Source organism: Poromitra crassiceps (genome assembly GCF_964638095.1).
Source record: "Poromitra crassiceps genome assembly, chromosome: 12".
Taxonomy (NCBI): domain Eukaryota; kingdom Metazoa; phylum Chordata; class Actinopteri; order Beryciformes; family Melamphaidae; genus Poromitra; species Poromitra crassiceps.
In genome coordinates, this window is record NC_139632.1 from 40,034,294 (window position 1) to 40,054,293 (window position 20,000).

At 45.1% G+C, this 20,000-nt stretch overlaps 1 protein-coding gene across 1 annotated transcript in view; it reads left to right on the forward strand.

The window, feature by feature from the left end:
* LOC310786222 (AP-1 complex subunit mu-1-like) overlaps positions 1-20,000 on the forward strand; it is a gene marked incomplete at both ends in the record, with an annotated part of 112,371 nt that overhangs the window by 90,945 nt on the left and 1,426 nt on the right. Inside the window, one exon of the mRNA XM_083647390.1 lies at positions 18,259-18,403. Within this exon, the coding sequence (XP_083503516.1) occupies positions 18,259-18,403 (145 nt within the window). The remainder of the gene's footprint in view (positions 1-18,258; positions 18,404-20,000) is intronic.

Here is a 20,000-nt window from a genome sequence, read left to right on the forward strand (position 1 = left end):
TCAGGACCAATCAGGATCTAGTTCCCAGAATCATTATAACACAGAGTGGGTTCTCAACATGGGGATCGGGACACCCAACCCCCTGAAGTTTTTGGGGGGTGATTGGGAATCAAGATGTGATCAAAAGCATAATTTGATCTATTAGGCCTCTCAGTAGTCCAAAGCTCAGTTTGTTTTATAAATCGTGTGTGTGTGTGTGTGTGTGTGTGTGTGTGTGTGTGTGTGTGTGTGTGTGTGTGTGTGTGTGCGTGTGCGTGTGTGTGTGTGTGGGGGGTGTGTGTGTGTGTGTGTGTGTGTGGGGGGGGGGTGTGTGGGGGGTGTGTGTGTGTGTGTGTGTGTGTGTGTGTGTGTGCGCGTGCGTGTGTGTGTGTGTGGGGTGTGTGTGTGTGTGGTGGGGGTGGTGTGTGTGTGTGTGTGTGTGTGTGTGTGTGTGTGTGTGTGTGTGTGTGTGTGTGTGTGTGTGGGTGGGTGGGGGGGAAGGGGTGTTCCATGCATACATGAATTTTGCTCCAAAATGAGAGCTCCACCTTTTGAAATAAGTGATGGATACTCTTACAAAATGACTGACAGCACAAAATTAAAACAGCTCATAGCATTTTTGCATGTCTGGGTTTTCTATAGGCTGTTGTACTGAATTCAATCAAATTGATCGGAGTGTTTGAACTTTTCATATTTTGCAGCCAGACCACAAGAAACGGTTGCATGTTGGCAGCGTGTCTCATCCGACTCAATTACTGCATACGTGAATAAAAGTGTGAATGGATGGATGACAGACAGACAACACAAATCAGTCACAAATCACTGTCATGTCACTTAGTTGACATTAAGCGAGAATAAAAAAAAAGAATAGAAAACAAAAGAAAAAAATGATCAAAATAACCAGTCGTATAATCCCCACAGAAAGTAATCGAACATTAAAAGTTATCTGTCAGATCAAAATGACTAATTTGCCGGTGCCTGAAGCAGGAGCATATGCATGGCATGCAACTTCAGCAGCCAAAGCTAGGATTGGTTTGACTGTTTGACTGCCGGCACCAACAAAAACCATACACAATCAGGTTGAGATGATCACAAGATCCAGACTCACGCCATCGATCATCGATCCAGAGTCACGCCATCGATCCAGAGTCATGCCATCGATCCAGAGTCATGCCATCGATCCAGAGTCATGCCATCGATCCAGAGTCATGCCATCGATCCAGAGTCACGGTATCGATCCAGAGTCATGCCATCGATCCAGAGTCATGCCATCGATCCAGAGTCATGCCATCGATCCAGAGTCACGGTATCGATCCAGAGTCATGCCATCGATCCAGAGTCATGCCATCGATCCAGAGTCATGCCATCGATCCAGAGTCACGGTATCGATCCAGAGTCATGCCATCGATCCAGAGTCATGCCATCGATCCAGAGTCATGCCATCGATCCAGAGTCATGCCATCGATCCAGAGTCACGGTATCGATCCAGAGTCATGCCATCGATCCAGAGTCATGCCATCGATCCAGAGTCATGCCATCGATCCAGAGTCATGCCATCGATCCAGAGTCATGCCATCGATCCAGAGTCATGCCATCGATCCAGAGTCATGCCATCGATCCAGAGTCATGCCATCGATCTAGAGCCATGCCATCGGTCATCGATCCAGAGTCATGCCATTGATCCAGAGTCATGCCATCGATCCAGAGTCATGCCATCGATCTAGAGTCATGCCATCAATCCAGAGTCACGCTATCGATCCAGAGTCACGCTATCGATCCAGAGTCACGCTATCGATCTAGAGTCATGCCATCGATCCAGAGTCACGCTATCGATCCAGAGTCACGCTATCGATCCAGAGTCACGGTATCGATCCAGAGTCATGCCATCGATCCAGAGTCATGCTATCGATCCAGAGTCACGCTATCGATCCAGAGTCATGCCATTGATCCAGAGTCATGCCATCGGTCCAGAGTCACGCTATCGATCCAGTCATGCCATCGATCCAGAGTCATGGTATCGATCCAGAGTCACGGTATCGATCCAGAGTCATGCCATCGATCCAGAGTCATGCCATCGATCCAGAGTCATGCCATCGATATAGAGACCATTGCATCACGGGCCTGATGAAGTGGGACCGGCCTGCCTCCAATACACTCTTCATTTTCTTTTTAATCCAAACTCAGAAAGAGGTTCGTTTGACTTGTTTTAAGAAACATTGTATGTCTCTCATTGCTTGATTACATGATTTGTTGAGATATGCAGTGTGCATGTCTACTACAAACTCTAAGTGATTTCTTTCCCCTTTTTTTGTTTAGTCCACCAACACAGTTCAAACTCTTTTTGAGGAGAGTGCGAGGATTGCGACAGTTTGTTGGGATCCAGGCAGAGGGCAGACGGGGATCAGCTGTAGTCTGTCTAGACGATGCATTCCTCCAAGACATACTCATACCAGCGGCTTACAGACGCAGACAAACACACACGCTTAAGCAACACTGAGCGCAATGCACGTGTGGGCAGTGACTGAAAACAACACGGGATTACTGCTTAGTGCTTAGCATGTCTGTCTGTGACGCACACTGTCTGTGTGTCTGTCTGTCTGTCTGCCGGAGTATAGCCTCATTTCGATCGCATGGTACCGCTTAGTATCGCCTTGACTCTCCTCGCCTCTACTAGCTTTTGGTACCTGCTGGTTTCGTCCTTGGTGTGAAAAAACCTTTAGTCACAGCAAGATTCAGAAGGCAACAAGACAAAAGACTGATGAAAAATCCTAGACGCAAAAGGGTAAGCTAAACTGGTAGCTACCGTTAGCATATGGCGATTCTCAGACCAATCAGTCATCTATCTAATGTATGTGTGCAGCAATGTCCAGCTGCACACTCAAGCCAAAATACACGCATGATGCACACATCCACACATGCTCACACACACACACACACACACACACACACACACACACACACACCCCCAGCACACTCCGACCCTCATTCAGTGAATTATCCGAACCACACCAAACATGTCATTTCAGCGTTGCAGCCAACCGTCGAGCTGCTGAATGACTGGGTCATTTCCACACACGTGATGAGGACAGGCACACACACACACACACACACACACACACACACACACACACACACACACACACACACGTGATGAGGACAGGTCCTTATGCAGAGGGACACACACACACACACCGCTGTAGCCTACAGTACCACATGCACTGCGTGAGGTCTCTTGGCTCGGGGCGTTTTGGGGAAACCCCACAAAAGGACTCATTAGGTGGATTTGTTATCGCAAACACACGGAGAGAAGAGACGATACATGAGAACAGGCCAGACTCACACTTCACGCTATCTGGTGTTTGCTTTCATCTTTTGAAGCGCACGCACGCACGCACGCATGCGCACACACACACACACACACACACACACACACACACACACACACACACAGACACACACACACACAGGCACGCACACCTGCAAAAATGGTTGATTTCTGAAGCTCGTGATGTTTTCGTGGTAAAACTGCAGGAACTGAGAAAACAAATTGGGGAAAACAATATTATGTTTAACTGCTACCTAATGAAGAAAGAGTCATAATTTAATCACTGTACAAGAGCTATGCATGGCTTTCAAAACTCACATTCACTTACTCCTCTTTATTGTGAAAATCTGACTTTATAAGTCAACTTTATTTATATAGTCCTGTCAATATCGTTGAAATTTCTACCGGTTGCTGATAGAGGTCGATAAAGGTAATCGATTACATTGTGTACCTTTAAAAATGTGAAATAAAAACAAACGCACAACAACCTTGGCCTGATATCTGGGGGTTTTGTTTTCTGATGAGCGTCGTCAGAGAAAATGTTGACAGGAGCTGCACCCGATATGGCCCGGCCAAGTGCTGCTGGATCTGTGATCACACATCTGGTCTGCAATCATCAAGGCACTTCATCTAAGAAGAGCTGACCAAAGACGAGATTAATGAGAGACAGATTGATGCCTTTGCCTCCATAAACACAAATCAACATTTACCCCCAATCTAAACTTTCCTCCTTTGCTTTTTCCCCTCCCTCCATCAAACGCTTTTTGAGACAAGGATTGTGGCTGGTCATTTTTTACAAAGAAAAGCAGTCACACAAATCTTGAGAGAGGGAAAGCAGAAAAAGGCAATATACTCAACAAACTCAAAGTGACGAGACCCTAATGAGGTCCATTTAGAAAGACAAATTTCGAAGTGGAATTATTTGACCGTTATTGTAAAATAGTTTAGAGACAGAGGGATCGTCCTTATCTGATTCATGACTCTATAAAGTGCATTGTGTCCACAATGAAAAACAGTCAGATGATGAGAGAGAGAGAGAGATGATGATAAACAGCCGTGTTATTATAGTATTACATTATAAAAAGAGACAGAAAATTGCAAACACATTGACACAGAGAGAGAGACAGACGGAGAGAGAGAGAGAGAGAGAGAGAGGGAGAGAGAGAGAGAGAGAGAATATCTTCAACACTGATGAACTGTCACATGATGAGGTTCATCATTATTTGCAATAGGCCAATGTTTTCACATAAGCTGGGAGTGCTTTCATGGATAAAAGAAAAACAACTTTCCTCACAAGGATAATACCAAGCACATTAGGTTGCATTTATTCACCATTCACTATTTGTTTTTCATTGATGATGTCTTATTTTTTCTTTCATTTGCTCCGTCGTTCTTTTTAGGACTGGAAGTTAAGTTGAAAAAAGTTGACTTGCTCTAGTATAGGCTACTTGAAACTAGTATAAACAGCTATAACTATATATCCTACTGTACTGTAAGTGTTTATTAAGTTGTAGAAGTAAAATAATCAAAATTGACCAATCAAGGTAAAATCACCATTTTCACCTGTGGTGTCTGCCTAACATATATTTACATTTACATAAATTCATGTTGAATCCCCTTCAAATGAGTTAAGGCAGTGACTCTCAAAGTGGGGCTCGGGGACCCCCAGGGGCCCTTGAAGGGGGTTCCAGGGGGTCCCCAGCAAAAAGGGTAATACTGTAATTTATTTTCACTGTAATTCCATCCATAAGTAACACAATGGCATGTTGGCTATTTTGATCATGGGTTTCATACACTTTCTGTAATAAATCATCTAAGGCCATGTTTAGACGACAACGGTGTCTGTGTAAAACGGCAAGCTGTCATTGCATCCTCGCCTTTGATTTTACGTTTCTACACACGTTTACGTTTACGTTTGTGATAACGATTTGCGTGCAAACTGAAGCCGCAAGAAACTCGCAAACTAGCAGCGTCAAGTGAGCCAGAATAACACGGAAACTTCTGGTTAAAACCTTCACAATAATGGCAATTCAATAAACTAATAGCCTTATTGATGCATGTTGCAACCTGTTTTTGTGTCTGTGATCTGAAACACATAGAACACAGACAATTAAAAGTCAATTTTAACCCGTAGTGAGTCGACAGTTCTACCCAGTTATAAATTACTGCTTTTATTTTGAAGATAAAAACGCCTATAGCTTCCTCTATTCTGTCTATTTCTAACAGGCTTGATTTAAATCGTTATCATGTTTATTGAATGCCAATGCGATTCATTGTGCCATAAGGCTGTATTGGGCTAGTTCAATGCTCCTATTGACTATCATTGTCTTCCATGGTGGTGAGGGGGGGCTGTGTCGTCACCTGAATTGCATTTTGTCACTTTACACGGCGACAGTAAGGGGCGACGTTATCAAAGAATCCCACTCTGGGACCTGTTTTCACTTTTTAACGTTTTCAGGCCCCAAGAACGCCGTTCCCGTGTGAAAGGAAGGCGCTAACGCTAACAAAGTTTGCCATTTTATGCAGGGAGCGTTGCCGTGTAAACAGGGCCTAAAAGCAAAAATCTTATCAGATGGGGGATCCTGGGACAAAAGGGGTCCGCGGTCTAATTTGTGTCAGTTTAGGCCCTCAAGGACCCCCTAAACTTTAGGGGGGCCTTGAGGTGGAAATGTTTGAGAACCACTGAGTTAAGGGACTTAGGAGACCCCATCAAAACACGCCTTAACCTTTTGACCCCTTACTTTCTATTTGAATGTACAATTCTGTGAGAGAGGAACTTCCCCGTTAACTCAACCCTTTTGCTTACAGTAATAAACCTGCAAACCTGCACAAAAGGCATAAAAATAAAAACCCTTAATTACTAGTGTCTCCGCGAATCAACCCATGGATAAATCCCGTATAAAGCCCTGATACTACTTACTTTATTAAAGCTGTTATTTCTAATTGGATAATGAATGTTTATGTGAGGGGAAATCATTGGAGAGCATCTGAGGGATAAAGTAGGTGTCTGAGGGGAAAGTCTCCTGTAGGTTTCTCATGCAGCGCTGCTCCCTGGGTGACAGTTACTCATTCAGGTCTCACTCAGCAAGGTTGTACATCTTCCTTTGACACTAATGCCTTAATACTATCTGGCTCATTATCAGCCAAAACCTGCTGAAAAACGAATGGGGAGTCAATGGGACAAACTGTGAATGCGTGTGTCTGTGTGTGTGTGTGTGTGTGTGCGTGCGTGCGTGCGTGCGTGCGTGCGTGCGTGCGTGTGCACGCAAGCTCCGTTGTCATCCAAACAGGCAGGCAGAAATGTAGTGGGCTTTGATTCTGGCTGCTGATAAACATTCCAACCGAGACATATAATGGCGTTTGTTTAGCCTCAAAACAACCACCTGAGACTGAGACAGGTAGCCTATAGTGTGGGGGGTAGCACGCACACGCACACGCACACACACACACACACACACACACACACACACACACGCACGCACGCACGCACGCACACACACACACACACACACACACACACACACACACACACACACACACACACGCACATGCACGCACACACACGCGCACACACACACACACACACACACACGCACATGCACGCACACACCTACACACACACACACACACACTGAAGGGCCCCTGTCTTGTGTCTCTCACTAGTTCATTCAGGGGGTACCAGGGGCCAGTGGAGCTGAAAAAACAGAGGAATCCCGTCAGCCGCCCTCCTTCCCCAGCAGCAGGACTGAGGTAACCTGAGATGGTTTGTTTTCACATAACCATTTGGTAACCACTCGCTCTGGAAATCATTTCAAAGGGGCAGGCACTTTCAAAAAACACCTGGCAGGTGATTGGATGAAGCAGGTCTTGGCGCCGACATCTGCTGTATGCACCGGGAAACCCCAAAATATCAGCCGTCTGTCCGAGTCTTAGTAGTCATCAGACTGATCTGTTGTCATGTAACATATCTAACAGTGAACTTACTTACATATTTTCATAGAGTTATTCAAACTCAGACGCATACACTTCTTGATACAGTAATTACATAATTTGCTCAAGTACTCACACATTCCACTAGAGGGGCAAGAGGTGGACTGATAACTTTAGTCCAGTTACATGAAGAGGGCTGTATTTTACAGGGCGATAGACCCTTCTAACGGGGGCCATTGATTGTGTCGAAAAGGCAGGGTAAACACAGGTGCAAGCAAAACACTAATGAGGGTTTCCAACTTCCAATGATTTATCTTTTATAAACTGTTTTGGTCAGATGTCATTGGTTGGTGTAATTGGGCAGAATATTCACTGGATGTTTTCCCTGCTGTGGGGGAGAGATGTACAGGCGGCTGGATAGTTTCCTGTGACAGGCAGATTCCTTGCTGAAGTTGAAAAGTTCCAGCTGGTTTGGTCTGCTGCCTCTTCACCCCAAGCTGCAGCCTGGAGCAAACTACAGCCTCAACACAGTGTGTGTGGTGGTGCCGCACCAGTGCTGCTGCGTGCCAATCAGGCACCAGTGCTGCTGCATGCCAATCAGGCACCAGTGCTGCTGCATCAGCAGGTGTAGTTGGATCACAACATAAAATGTGACACTGGACACACCAGTGATGCTGGATCTCGCTATATGAGAGGTATTATCGTGCATTCCTTTATAACTGGGAACTGGTAATCTTACCGGTTCAAAGTTCATGAGCTGGTACGTGACGTCACTAGAGCTGGTATTTCCCATTCCAAACTGGTAGGAGCCTCAGCAGCCCCGACGTAAAAAATCCAAGATGGCTGATCCGCGCAACAACAGTAATTATAATCGTATAAATGCTATTTAGCACTTCTGTCTTGTTTGTGTCTCATTAAATCAGCTGTACACACAGCATGGCCTACTTCTATCTGTGTGTGCAAAATGCAAAAGCGCAAAATGCCACGAAATGCCTTGTTATCTGTTATTGCTAACAATGGCTAGCCTGGCTAGCGAGTGGATCTGACCAGTGAACAAACAGTGAACTTCCCAGCTCAACTTTTCTGCAAATGGAATGCTAACAAAACAGATGTGACGTAATTTAGCCTCCACATCCCAGTTATTTTGCGATAAATGCACGATTAGCTTCAGGAGGAACCAAAGGTCAAAACCAACTAGAAATAAAAGGAACTACTAAACCTGAACAAACCTATACCTCCCTAACATAGCACCAAAGAAAACTGTAAAAAAACACAGTGGATAGTATCAGTAGTAGGCCTCAGCCCATGCAGCAGAGTTTAGCATTAGCAAGCATGCTCTCGGCAGAGGGGTCCACCCGCTATGCCGACCACCCAAAATGCCGACCACCCGCAATGCCGACCTTAGGTTTAGGCGTGGGGGTGGGAGAGGTTAGGTTTTGGGTTAGGGTCTGGGGGAGGTTAGGTTTAGGCATGGGGGGAGGTTAGGTTTGGCGTGGGGGCTGGGAGAGGTTAGCTCCACCGACACGCTGCACGCCGCCTCGCTCAGCTGGTTCTGCTTGTGGGCTATCGGCATTGCGACCTGTCGGCACTGCGGCCTGTCGGCACATAGACGCGGCACCCTCGGCAGAAGCCACAAGGATACAGCTAGGAGACAGCGTTGGTACAGCAGCTAATACAAACGTACTGTTAGCTCACTATCTTAACGCCCGGTGCAAGGCACAAGGCATTGCCATTGCTAGTTTCTAGCACTCAAAATCTCACTTTTGTCTTTGCATTACCACTGGGCCATTGAAACACGTCTGTTGGTGTACTCAGGTAAAATGCCCAAAGGTTTTAACCTTCACTCAACCTACAATCCAATTAAGGTGAGTCTGGACAAATTTGGCGCCCTGGGCAATTGGCCTGTCTGCCCCGCCCACGCGCCAGCACTGGGTGGCACACAGGCATCACACAAGTCTTATTCAAGATACAATGATGAGGCTCAGCTTATGCAATGTGATAAATTCCTGTGTGAGAACCATGGCCACAATAGCAAGAGACAGTTTTTAATGTGTTTTGCTATTAAAACTATTAACTATTGTCTTCAGCAGACATGGGAGTACATCCACTATATGATTATCTGCTAGTTATTTTGATTGTTGATTTTACGAAGAGTAAAAGAATGTGCACATGTTTGTACTGGCGTGCATGGTATTTTCATACAGTATGTGAATGTTTCTCACCCCCAACACCCCCACTCCTGTTAGGTCTGTCTGTCTGTCTGTGTGTCTGTCTGTCTGTCTGTCTGTCTGTCTGTCTGTCTGTCTGCCTGTCTGTCTGTCTGTCTGTCTGTCTGTCTGCCTGTCTGCCCGTCTGTCTGTCTGTCTGTCTGTCTGTCTGTCTGTCTGTCTGTCTGCCTGTCTGTCTGTCTGTCTGTCTGTCTGTCTGTCTGCCTGTCTGTCTGTCTGCCTGTCTGTCTGTCTGTCTGCCTGCCTGTCTGTCTGTGTGTCTGTCTGTCTGTGTGTGTGTGTGTGTGTGTGTGTGTGTGTGTGTGTCTGTCTGTCTGTCTGTCTGTCTGCCTGTCTGTGTGTGTGTCTGTCTGTCTGTCTGTGTGTGTGTGTGTGTGTGTGTGTGTGTGTCTGTCTGTCTGTCTGTCTGTCTGCCTGTCTGTCTGCCTGTCTGTCTGTCTGTCTGTGTGTCTGTCTGTCTGTCTGCCTGTATGTGTGTCTGTCTGTCTGTCTGTCTGTCTGTCTGTCTGCCTGTCTGTCTGCCTGCCTGTCAGTCAGTCAGTCAGTCAGTCAGTCAATAACAGATCTCCATTAAATGTAGTTGACAGATAGGTGTCAGGCAGACAAACAATTAATTTCCATCACTAGACAATTATAGTTCCCCCCCCCCCTCATAACCATGAAACTAACAGATAGAGACTTGATTCTCTCTTGCTCTCTCTCCCTCGCTCTCTCTGTCTCTCTCTCTCTCTCTCTCTCTCTCACACACACACACACACACACACACACTGACCCCCTGACAGCTCATGTGGAAAATATTAATTCTTCTCATTTAATTGTGTTAATTGCTTCTTTCGGCTGTTCTTTCTGTTCTGCGCGCCTCTCCTGTTGGACGTGACAGCCCGTCTGACGGCTGGGACAGAGGCGCCTGTCGGCCATTAAAAACACACAACACTGCTTAGAGTTGCACGCAACGCAAGCTGGCACACACACACACACACACACGCACACACACACACACGCACACACACACACACACACACACACACACACGCACGCACACACAAGCACACACACTGCGGGATGGAGAGCCTCTGCTAACTGAGCCTTTGAACTGCGGCCAAAGCTGCATGTACGCTGATTGTTGTGTGTGTTTGCCAAGCAGTAAAAGGTCGGCCTTTCTGATACTTTATACTCTTTGTGTGTCTTGCAGAGGAGTTTATAGGCTATAAGCAACAGACTAAAAGACATGAGATATAAAAGTGGAGCTGTAACGACTCGCACTAGTATCTGCACATAAGCACTTAGTTACTGTAATTAGTAAAACATGACTGACAGCAGCTCAGGTTATGCAAGAAAGCCACGTTGTGAATTTGTGCGAGTGGGTGCAAAACGTTCCTTGGCGTGGGACGTGGGTGGCCCGACTTGGAATTGAACCCCCGAACTGTGGCAGTGGGGAATTCCACAACTTTTCCATAACTAAATCTGTCTGAGCCATTCCATGGCCCTGAACATCTTCTTCCATCCTGATTCGTTAAGTAGATTTTTCTAAAGATGTAAACAGTCTGGTTTCTACTACAGAAGAACAAACAAACATGCAATGCATCAAACGTGTGAAACACGTTTATAAAAACACAATCTGGTATATTCCTGTAAAGTGAAGCATTTGTAAAACCCCCTGATTCCCTGTCTTGCTCTCTTAAAGTTACATGATATTGCAGGAATTTCCATCATCAGTGAAAAACCCTGGGTTCATGCAGGGAGGACAAGACAATGTGCTGGTGAAAAACTTCAGCAAAGGTCTTTTTCATATAAGGGATGATTATTCTATGGAGCCCGGAATTAAAAGCCGTGATTTACAAGTATGGAGGTTTAAACCTACATTACATAATGTATTACTTTGTAATACAGTAAAGATTACATAATGGACATCTAACAGCTGGTTGGTAAACTCAGGATACATTCGTAGTTGGGTTACCATCCAATGGTATCCCAAATTGTAATCGAATTTTCAGAAAGTCGGCAAAAGAAAATGCGAAATCATTGGCTTTTCCATCCGCTGCTATTATGCGAATTATAGAGCTGTCAATCACCTCGTGTTTGAGGCTGCCTGCCTCGTCCACGAAACGTTAAAATACATCTGCTCAGGAGGCACTAATTGCAGCTCTTTCACTCCATTTCTGATTTTGTAATGTTGTATTCTTCAAAAGGTGGCTTATCATTCATTGCATCATACGCTATAGTTTTCTCTCGCCGTCTTCTAAGAAAAATGCACTCGGGTAAAGGGGGTACTTGGATTCAGAGATCAGGGAAAGGGGTACTGAAGCCACAACAAGCTTTAACTCATGAAACTGAATTCATGGCTGATTTTATGCGAGTGATTTAAAGAGGCAGTGTTGTACCAATGGAGACAAATCCTCCATCCTGGCACTGCGCTCAGCGTTGAAAGTTTGAGTTTGGCATTTGACTTAATTGCCATCCGGAGCAGAAGAATGTGCGCAGAGTGGAGTGTGGAGGAGGGACCAAACAGACTTACAGTAAGTCAGTGTGCCAGCGGACCAATCAAAAACTGTCTTTCCCGTGACAAACAATGTAATTTGACAGGTTAGTAACATGACTGAACATAGCCAGCATCAAGGGGAGGCACCACAGTGAATAGAAGAAGAAAAAAAAGCCTTTCATCCCAACAGAATTCAATTGTATATATTATGTTGGATACAGGTATGGACACAAATACAAGTCTCTTCTCTTTTGTTTATTTTGGTGTTAAATTCACTTAAGCACCCCTCCCCCTTTTTCTTAGCTGACTCCATTTCCCTGTTTCAATCTGATGAATAGCTACAGTTGATAATTTACAGAGGGATTTTATTTTTAGGTTTTTGTGATGAATTATTCACAAAACACTATGCATATGGGGGGGAATCTCAGATTTTCTTTTTGCTATTTTCTTATTTAAAACAACTTATAAAATATGAGAAAATATATCCAAAAAGGCACCTGTAAATTCCAAGCATTTTTTTTTTTTTTTTTAAACAACATTTCAAATTTGCTGGTCACATCACATACCGTATAAGTTGGGGGGAAAAGGTTTTGTCATATTGAGAAAATGCCTATTTTTGCTCATTTTTGCTTAGTGTAATTGATGCAGCTGCTATAAAAACATATCAACTAAATATTTATATTTGTTTATGTTTGTATTTTGTATGAAACTATAGGTAGAAAAATGTAATTGACAAATTGACAAGTCCAGCCCAAATGGCCGTTTTCACCTGTGGTGCCTCATTAATTTAGACCTTGAGTCTAAATTAATGTGATCTTCTCACGGGCCAGACTTTTGAAGATCTCTTCCAGTCACAGTTTTATCGGTGGTGTCGGCCTCATCAGTCACACACACACACACACACGCACACGCACACGCACACGCACACGCACACGCACACGCACACACACACACACACACACACACACACACACACACACACACACACGCACACGCACACACACACACACACACACACACACGCTCGCTCAGAGCTGGCTGGAGACAATGGGTGGAAAGCAGCCAGGTCTGGAGACAGACAGTCCAAAGGGGGGTTTTAAAACCTCATTTTTCTGAATCTGAGATCATTTGCTGCAGATCTGGCGTGTTACTGTACAAATAGCAAAAGACTCGTAGCCATCTAAACAGTGCTGGGGGAGAGCTCTCTGGCCTGCATGCATCAAAGAGAAGAAGAAGAATCATAGAAAGTGTAAAACACAGATGCTTCTAAACTTGTGTCTCTGCATTCTGTTGCTGGGTCTGTGTGTTAGCACATGTGAAACACAGGGGAGCATCGCTGTCCAAACAATCCTGTTTCCTCGGCGCAGGAAAATAAATATCGCAAAACAATAGTTTAGACAGGAATCCGTCCAACACGCTCAAGGACACAGAGATCTTGTGGGATCTGATAGCTACAGATGAAACAAACACCTGCTCAGTGCTTGTTAGTCTGGGAGTCTGCTGCATTGGCACCGAACCAAACGCTCTGGTTGTCATCATTGATATTGTTTTCTCATTGAAACCAATGGGAAACACGAGCCACAGGTTGATTTACTTGTGGTACTGCCTGGCTCTGGCTGCATTGTGATAAGTCCTTGATGAAGCAAAATAACAGACTTTCTTAAGGCATGGCATTTTGAATTTTAATTAAAAAAATAAAATGGCATGCCTTAAGAAAAAAAAATCAATGATGTTCCAAACCAGTGTAAAGCAATACACGTGTGTGCCATATTTGTATTTGTAGATCTTGGCAAAGTTCAGCCGATAACCTGCCAGACATTTTGTTTTAACACGCTGTCTAATTTTCCGAATCATGCACTGTCTGCATTAGCCGCGCAAATAACATAATTAGCTCCAACTGCATTTCAAAGTGTGTGATTGCATTAACATAACAGTGATTACACTGATTCTATGCTGAGTTTCATCACGGCGTTGAAGCGCCGTGCCCACACCCTCCATTCTCCACTGATGAAGCTGGCCTCTGTGACGCTCCTGGCTGCTCTGCTTCTCATCTATATGTCATCTCTCCCAGCACGGAGCCAGGCAGAAGTGTGTGTATGTCTGCTGTGCGTGTGTGTGCGTGTGTGTGCGTGTGTCTGCGTGTGTGTGTGTGTGTCTGTGTGTGTGTGTGTGTGATGTGCTCCTATAGGTCACTCTCTGTACTGCTAATGGCTGCGTTTCCCAAAAGCTTCTTAGCGCTAAGAAGCTTCTTTAACCCTTCTTAAGGCTCCCGTAAGAAGCAAACGCGTTTCCCAATTGCTTCTTAGCCTAAGATGATCTTTCGTTAAGAAGGCATGCGTTTCCCAAAAGCTTCTTAGCGCTAAGAAGCTTCTTTAACCCTTCTTAAGGCGCCCGTAAGAAGCCAACGAAGCCAACGCGTTTCCCGATTGCTTCTTAGCCTAAGATGATCTTTGGTTAAGAAGGTTTTGTAAGAAGGGTCTGGGGCATTCTTAACACCGTCTTAACGACGAAACACTCGCAGATTCAGCCGCGTCAGGCAAAAGGAGATAATAATATAGTGTCCACTGTTGTGTTTTTCCCTTTTTCCTTTCTTTCATGCACCCTTTAGTGTTTAAAATTGGGGAGCACTTGAAAATCTCTCCTCTATGTAATATGGTTACTTGTGTTTTAAATGTTTTACCGTAGGCTATATTCCTCTAATCAGAATGGATTCCTTTTATAATAAGAATGTTGTGGATTTATATAGCACCTTTCACAGAACCCTTCTTAAGAGCCTTCTTTAGCAATGTGTTAAGAAGGCTGTTCAGAAGGCGTTTGGGAAACACTTCTTTGGATCCTTCTTAACTCCTTCTTAACTCCTTAAGAAGCTTCTTAACTCCTTAAGAAGTTTCTTTGTTGGGAAAGGCAGCCCTTATCTGTCCCATAATTTATCCAATAGCATGTTTGCCTGCTGTTGGGAAAGAAAGAAAGAAAGAAAGTAGGCAAATAGCATTGATACTGCACATAAGGCAACCTGTTGGGCATCTCTGATGAGCAACAGTTGCCTGCAGAGTTGCCTCGGCCTGGTTAATTCACGCACACAGGAACATTGGCTGCAGGGAAACGTGGGAATAATTCGTAACCTTTGAACCGTTTGGATATTTCTGACGCTGTGTCACCATGACACCAACATCAAGACCAATATCGGCTTACTTTAAACATCACAAGCTGTTTCCATCCAACTGTGAAGCCAATATTCCTCGACAGTTGGCTTTTAAAAGCGTTTGAAACATCGTGAAAAAAGTTAAATGTAATTAGTCGCATTCCCATCTGTTGGGTGGAAGAAAATAAACAGGCTTCCTGAATGGCAAAACACACACACGAACACACGCACGCAGGCACGCACGCATGCACACATACACACATACACACACACAAACGCACACACAGAAAATTGTAACTCTTTCAAGAACTGATTAGTCTTGGGCAAGCATCAGCTAATCTTGATCATATTTCATGGTTTCATCCGAAGATGAAATCCACTTCTGACTTCTGACTTGGTCATACATGTATTATTCGAAGGGAATAACTGATGGTCATGCAGTTTTCATGGGAGAGACATCAGGTTGGACATTTCTTGAACATAGTGGTGGACCTTTCAGAACATCTGAATCCACTTTTCAACTGCTTGAACCTTTTGCCAGGCCGATAATGCCAACATCATTATTTCCTCGACAATGCGCTTCCAACCTCTTCCTCGTCAAGCGAGCGTAGCAGCGTTTTTACGATGTCGAGGAAATGCCGTTTCCATTCGGCCTTTCTAGTTCCGTCAGAACGCGCACCCCCATCGAGTATGTCAGCGAGGCCAAGGGATTGATGCTCTGCAGCGTCTGGAGTCATTGCTGATGAGGAATCTTACCTCTCGGTGCGGCGCCCCCTGGGGGCCCGGGGCTCCGGGACAGCATCTCTCCCTGCCAGATGCAAACAAGATTATTTTAGCAGAGCGGGTCTATTGTAATGCTGGAGGAAAGCCTTGAGAACACACACACACACACACACACACACACACACACACACACGCACACACACATACGCACACACACATGCACGCACACGCACACGCATACACACACACAAACACGCACGCACGCACACACACACACACACACACACACACACACACACACACACACACACACACACACACACACACACACACACACACACACACACACAGAGGCCTAAATGAGCTGTGAAATAATATAGAGCCAGCAGGCTGGACAGCGGCGGGTGTACGTCTGCTTGCATGTACATGCAACCTGGGGCGTAAGTATAGACAGTGTAGGGCAGGCTAGGCCGGTTGCACTGGGGTCAGGCCTGATGCTCCTCAGCTGTTTTTTCTTGCTGTCTTTCTTTCAGAGGCTGTAGCGGGCTCATGTTTAAATAGAGTGAAGATACTGATAGGCAGTGTTGGGCAAGTTACTTTCTAAATGTAATATACTACATATTACTAGTCACTTTCATTTGAAGGTTACTTTACAATATCACTGTCTATGTAGCTTATTACTTATTACACTACTTTTGCATTACTTTCACCAAAATAACAGCAGTAGCAGAATGACATCGCCGCACCGGAACATCCCGATTTTTTCCCCCGTGTCTTGAAGTCAGTGTAGAGTGTCCAAAATTCTAAATGTTATCCTTTTCCTTTGTTATTGTCATCTATAGTGGGGGGGGGGGTTTCTCATAAAAACACACAATTTGATTAGGAAATGATATGCAATGATGATTGCTAATATGTATGTTGACTGACATGCTGAGCACATCAAGCGAGCATTCATGCCTTTCAAACATAGTTCACTAGGGCCCGTCATAATAGCGTCCACTAGGGCCTGTCATAATAGCGTGCACTAGGGCCCGTCATAATAGCGTGCACTAGGGCCCGTCATAATAGTGTGCACTAGGGCCCGTCATAATAGCGTGCACTAGGGCCCGTCATAATAGCATCCACTAGGGCCCGTCATAATAGCGTGCACTAGGGCCCGTCATAATAGCGTGCACTAGGGCCCGTCATAATATCGTGCACTAGGGCCCGTCATAATAGCATCCACTAGGGCCCGTCATAATAGCATCCACTAGGGCCCGTCATAATAGCGTGCACTAGGGCCCGTCATAATAGCATCCACTAGGGCCCGTCATAATAGCATCCACTAGGGCCCGTCATAATAGCGTGCACTAGGGCCCGTCATAATAGCATGCACTAGGGCCCGTCATAATATCGTGCACTAGGGCCCGTCATAATAGCGTGCACTAGGGCCCGTCATAATAGCATGCACTGAGGCCCGTCCTTACGCCACTGCGTGCAACAATTGCTAAAACAGTCATCGTGGTCCGCTTCCAAAACATGAATAACTAGGATCTATATTGTAAAACTCTCTGCCTTTGTTAATACATTCTTTCTCTCCCCCGCTGCCTCCAAAATGTGATCATTTCAGGTTTAGGTCAGACGGCGCACCAGAGCTGACGGTCTCAAAAGGGTTTTTTATTTTTCAGATGATGAAAAGCTCCGTCATAGCCAGGTCTGGAGATTGCTATTCCTCCTGTGGATGTTGGCAGAGTTTCAGAGTCATAATCCTACACTCTGGCCTTCGTACAGTAAGAGTTCTAAAGGCTGTAATAAACAATCTACTCCAGGTGATGTTATCTGCAACTGATATGTACAGGCCATCTGCTTATCACTTTATGGCCGTTACATGTTATAAACTGTTGGTTCTTATCATTTTTACGGTCGGTTGAGACTGGTGACAGATAAATATGAAAACTATAACAGCTAACAGTGAGGGAAAAGAATGCAAATACGAACAACACGCGATCTGGACATGAATCTATGAGTGGAGGAAGAGTGTTCACAGCGCTAGATTGTTTCTCCTGTTTGCAACGAAGATGAGCGGAGTCAGCGGCCATTGTAATACAGTGAAACCTTTAAGGATGGGACTTGAACACAGCTAAAGCTCTTTGCCACCTGGTATTAACATTGTGTCTCATTTCCACATTGTGTGCAGATATGAGTCAGCTGGGTCACGTCTTTGTTTCTTTCCCTTTGCTAAACAGCAGATCGCCACGCAGCTCAATTCATCTCATGATACTGACGTGCTTAAAGATGGACCCTCAACTTGCTTGCTCCCACACAATCCATTCTCTATCGGAGCTGCTTGATGTCTGGTGGAGTTGTGTACGCCCCCCCCCCCCCCCCCCCCCCAGTTCCGTTATGTGGTTTGGAGACACATTGTATTTACACATTGTTGTTTAAGTGGCTATGAATCTTTGTGTCTCCGGAGGTGGTTTGGATAATCAGATCTTCAATGCGTCTTGGGTGCATCTGGATGTTCTGTGTCTAATGCTGTCCACTTACAAACTGCCCATGTTGATGCCAGGTGTAAATGGGATCTCAGAGACGATCCTGACGATCGCAGAGGAAATCTTGTCAGGCCGGTTATCTTAGACTGATCTGAGCCCCCGATCATACGATCACATTTGATATTTATATTTGCAGGGTCCTGAACGAGTCCTGTGGTGTGTAAGGATCAGGCCATCAGCAGCCAATGAGAGCCCAGTTTACAGTGAGGTGAGTGTGTTTTCATTGGTGTCAGGCTGGAGATCAGAGGTGCTGATATCAACAGGCCCGAGTTAATATTTTCTCAAAAATGAGCCAATGAGGTGAGATGAAGAGACAAAGAGAAGCTGAGGAGGAGCGGGAGAAGGAGAAGGAATGGAAAGATGCAGGCAGCGAGGGAAGATGATGGATAGAGCGGTGGAGGGATGGAGAAGTGGAGACGCAGCAGAAAGTACCAGAGAGAGAGAGAGAGAGAGAGAGAGAGAGAGAGAGAGAGAGAGAGAGAGAGAGAGAGAGAGGAGAAAAAGGTATTGTGATATGCATGAGTGGAATGTCATAGCTTGGGGGGAGGGGTGGGTCTCTCTCATGGGACCTGTGCAGCCAGACACATGTGCAAGTCATTATAAAGTTACTCTGGACTGGGGAACCCCACTGGATCAATGTCACGCTCCGTGTGTGTGTGTGTGTGTGTGTGTGTGTGTGTGTGTGTGTGTGTGTGTGTGTGTGTGTGTGCGTGTGTGTGTGTGTGTGTGAGCGCGTGCCTAAGAGAGAGAGAGACAGAGAGAGAAAGACAGAGAGAGAGGGATTCTCTGTTAGCTCACTCCATTCTCCAATAACAACCCAGAGCGCTTATACTGACAGCGGGGAGCCCAGTCCCTTTGCTGTGGTTACACACACACACACACACACACACACACACACACACACACACACACACACACACACACACACACACACACACACACACACACACCTATACACACACACACACACACACACACACACACACACACACACACACACACATATACACAGACATATACACACACATACATACATACACACACACACACACACACACACACACACACACACACACACGATATCCATGTATTACACTCACATACACGAAGAACGCACATACAGATACACGCATACACAAACAAATACTGTGTGTGTACTGTGTGTACACTGTGTTTATTTGTATGTGGGTACGTGTACAGTACAGGTACCCACATTGTGTGTATCTCTACTTGAGAGACGTGAAGGGTGACCAATGGCATTGATTTACGACGAAAAATAAAAATGGACATTCGATGAAAAAATTAAGAAGAAAAAAATACATTTGAGGTCTTCGCCCGACCCCGACGATATACAGTATAGAGCCTGGTTAAAAAAGAATGGTTTACATTGTTTATGGTTTATATATTTTCACCGTTCATAACAACTGTATGGGGGTGAATTTTTACTAACTCACCCGTTTATACAGTCTATGGCTGCAAAAAGGAGTCGTATCGTATAAAGAGTATAAAGATCGTAAAAAGATCGTATAAAGATCGTATAAAAGTCAAGACGAAAATTACCCCGACTTCTCACTTGCTTTATGACCTCAGTAAACACTTGAATGACTCAATCGCTAGTTTCAAGTCTTCTTCAATGTTGTTCACTTTGTAAATGATGGTCCCA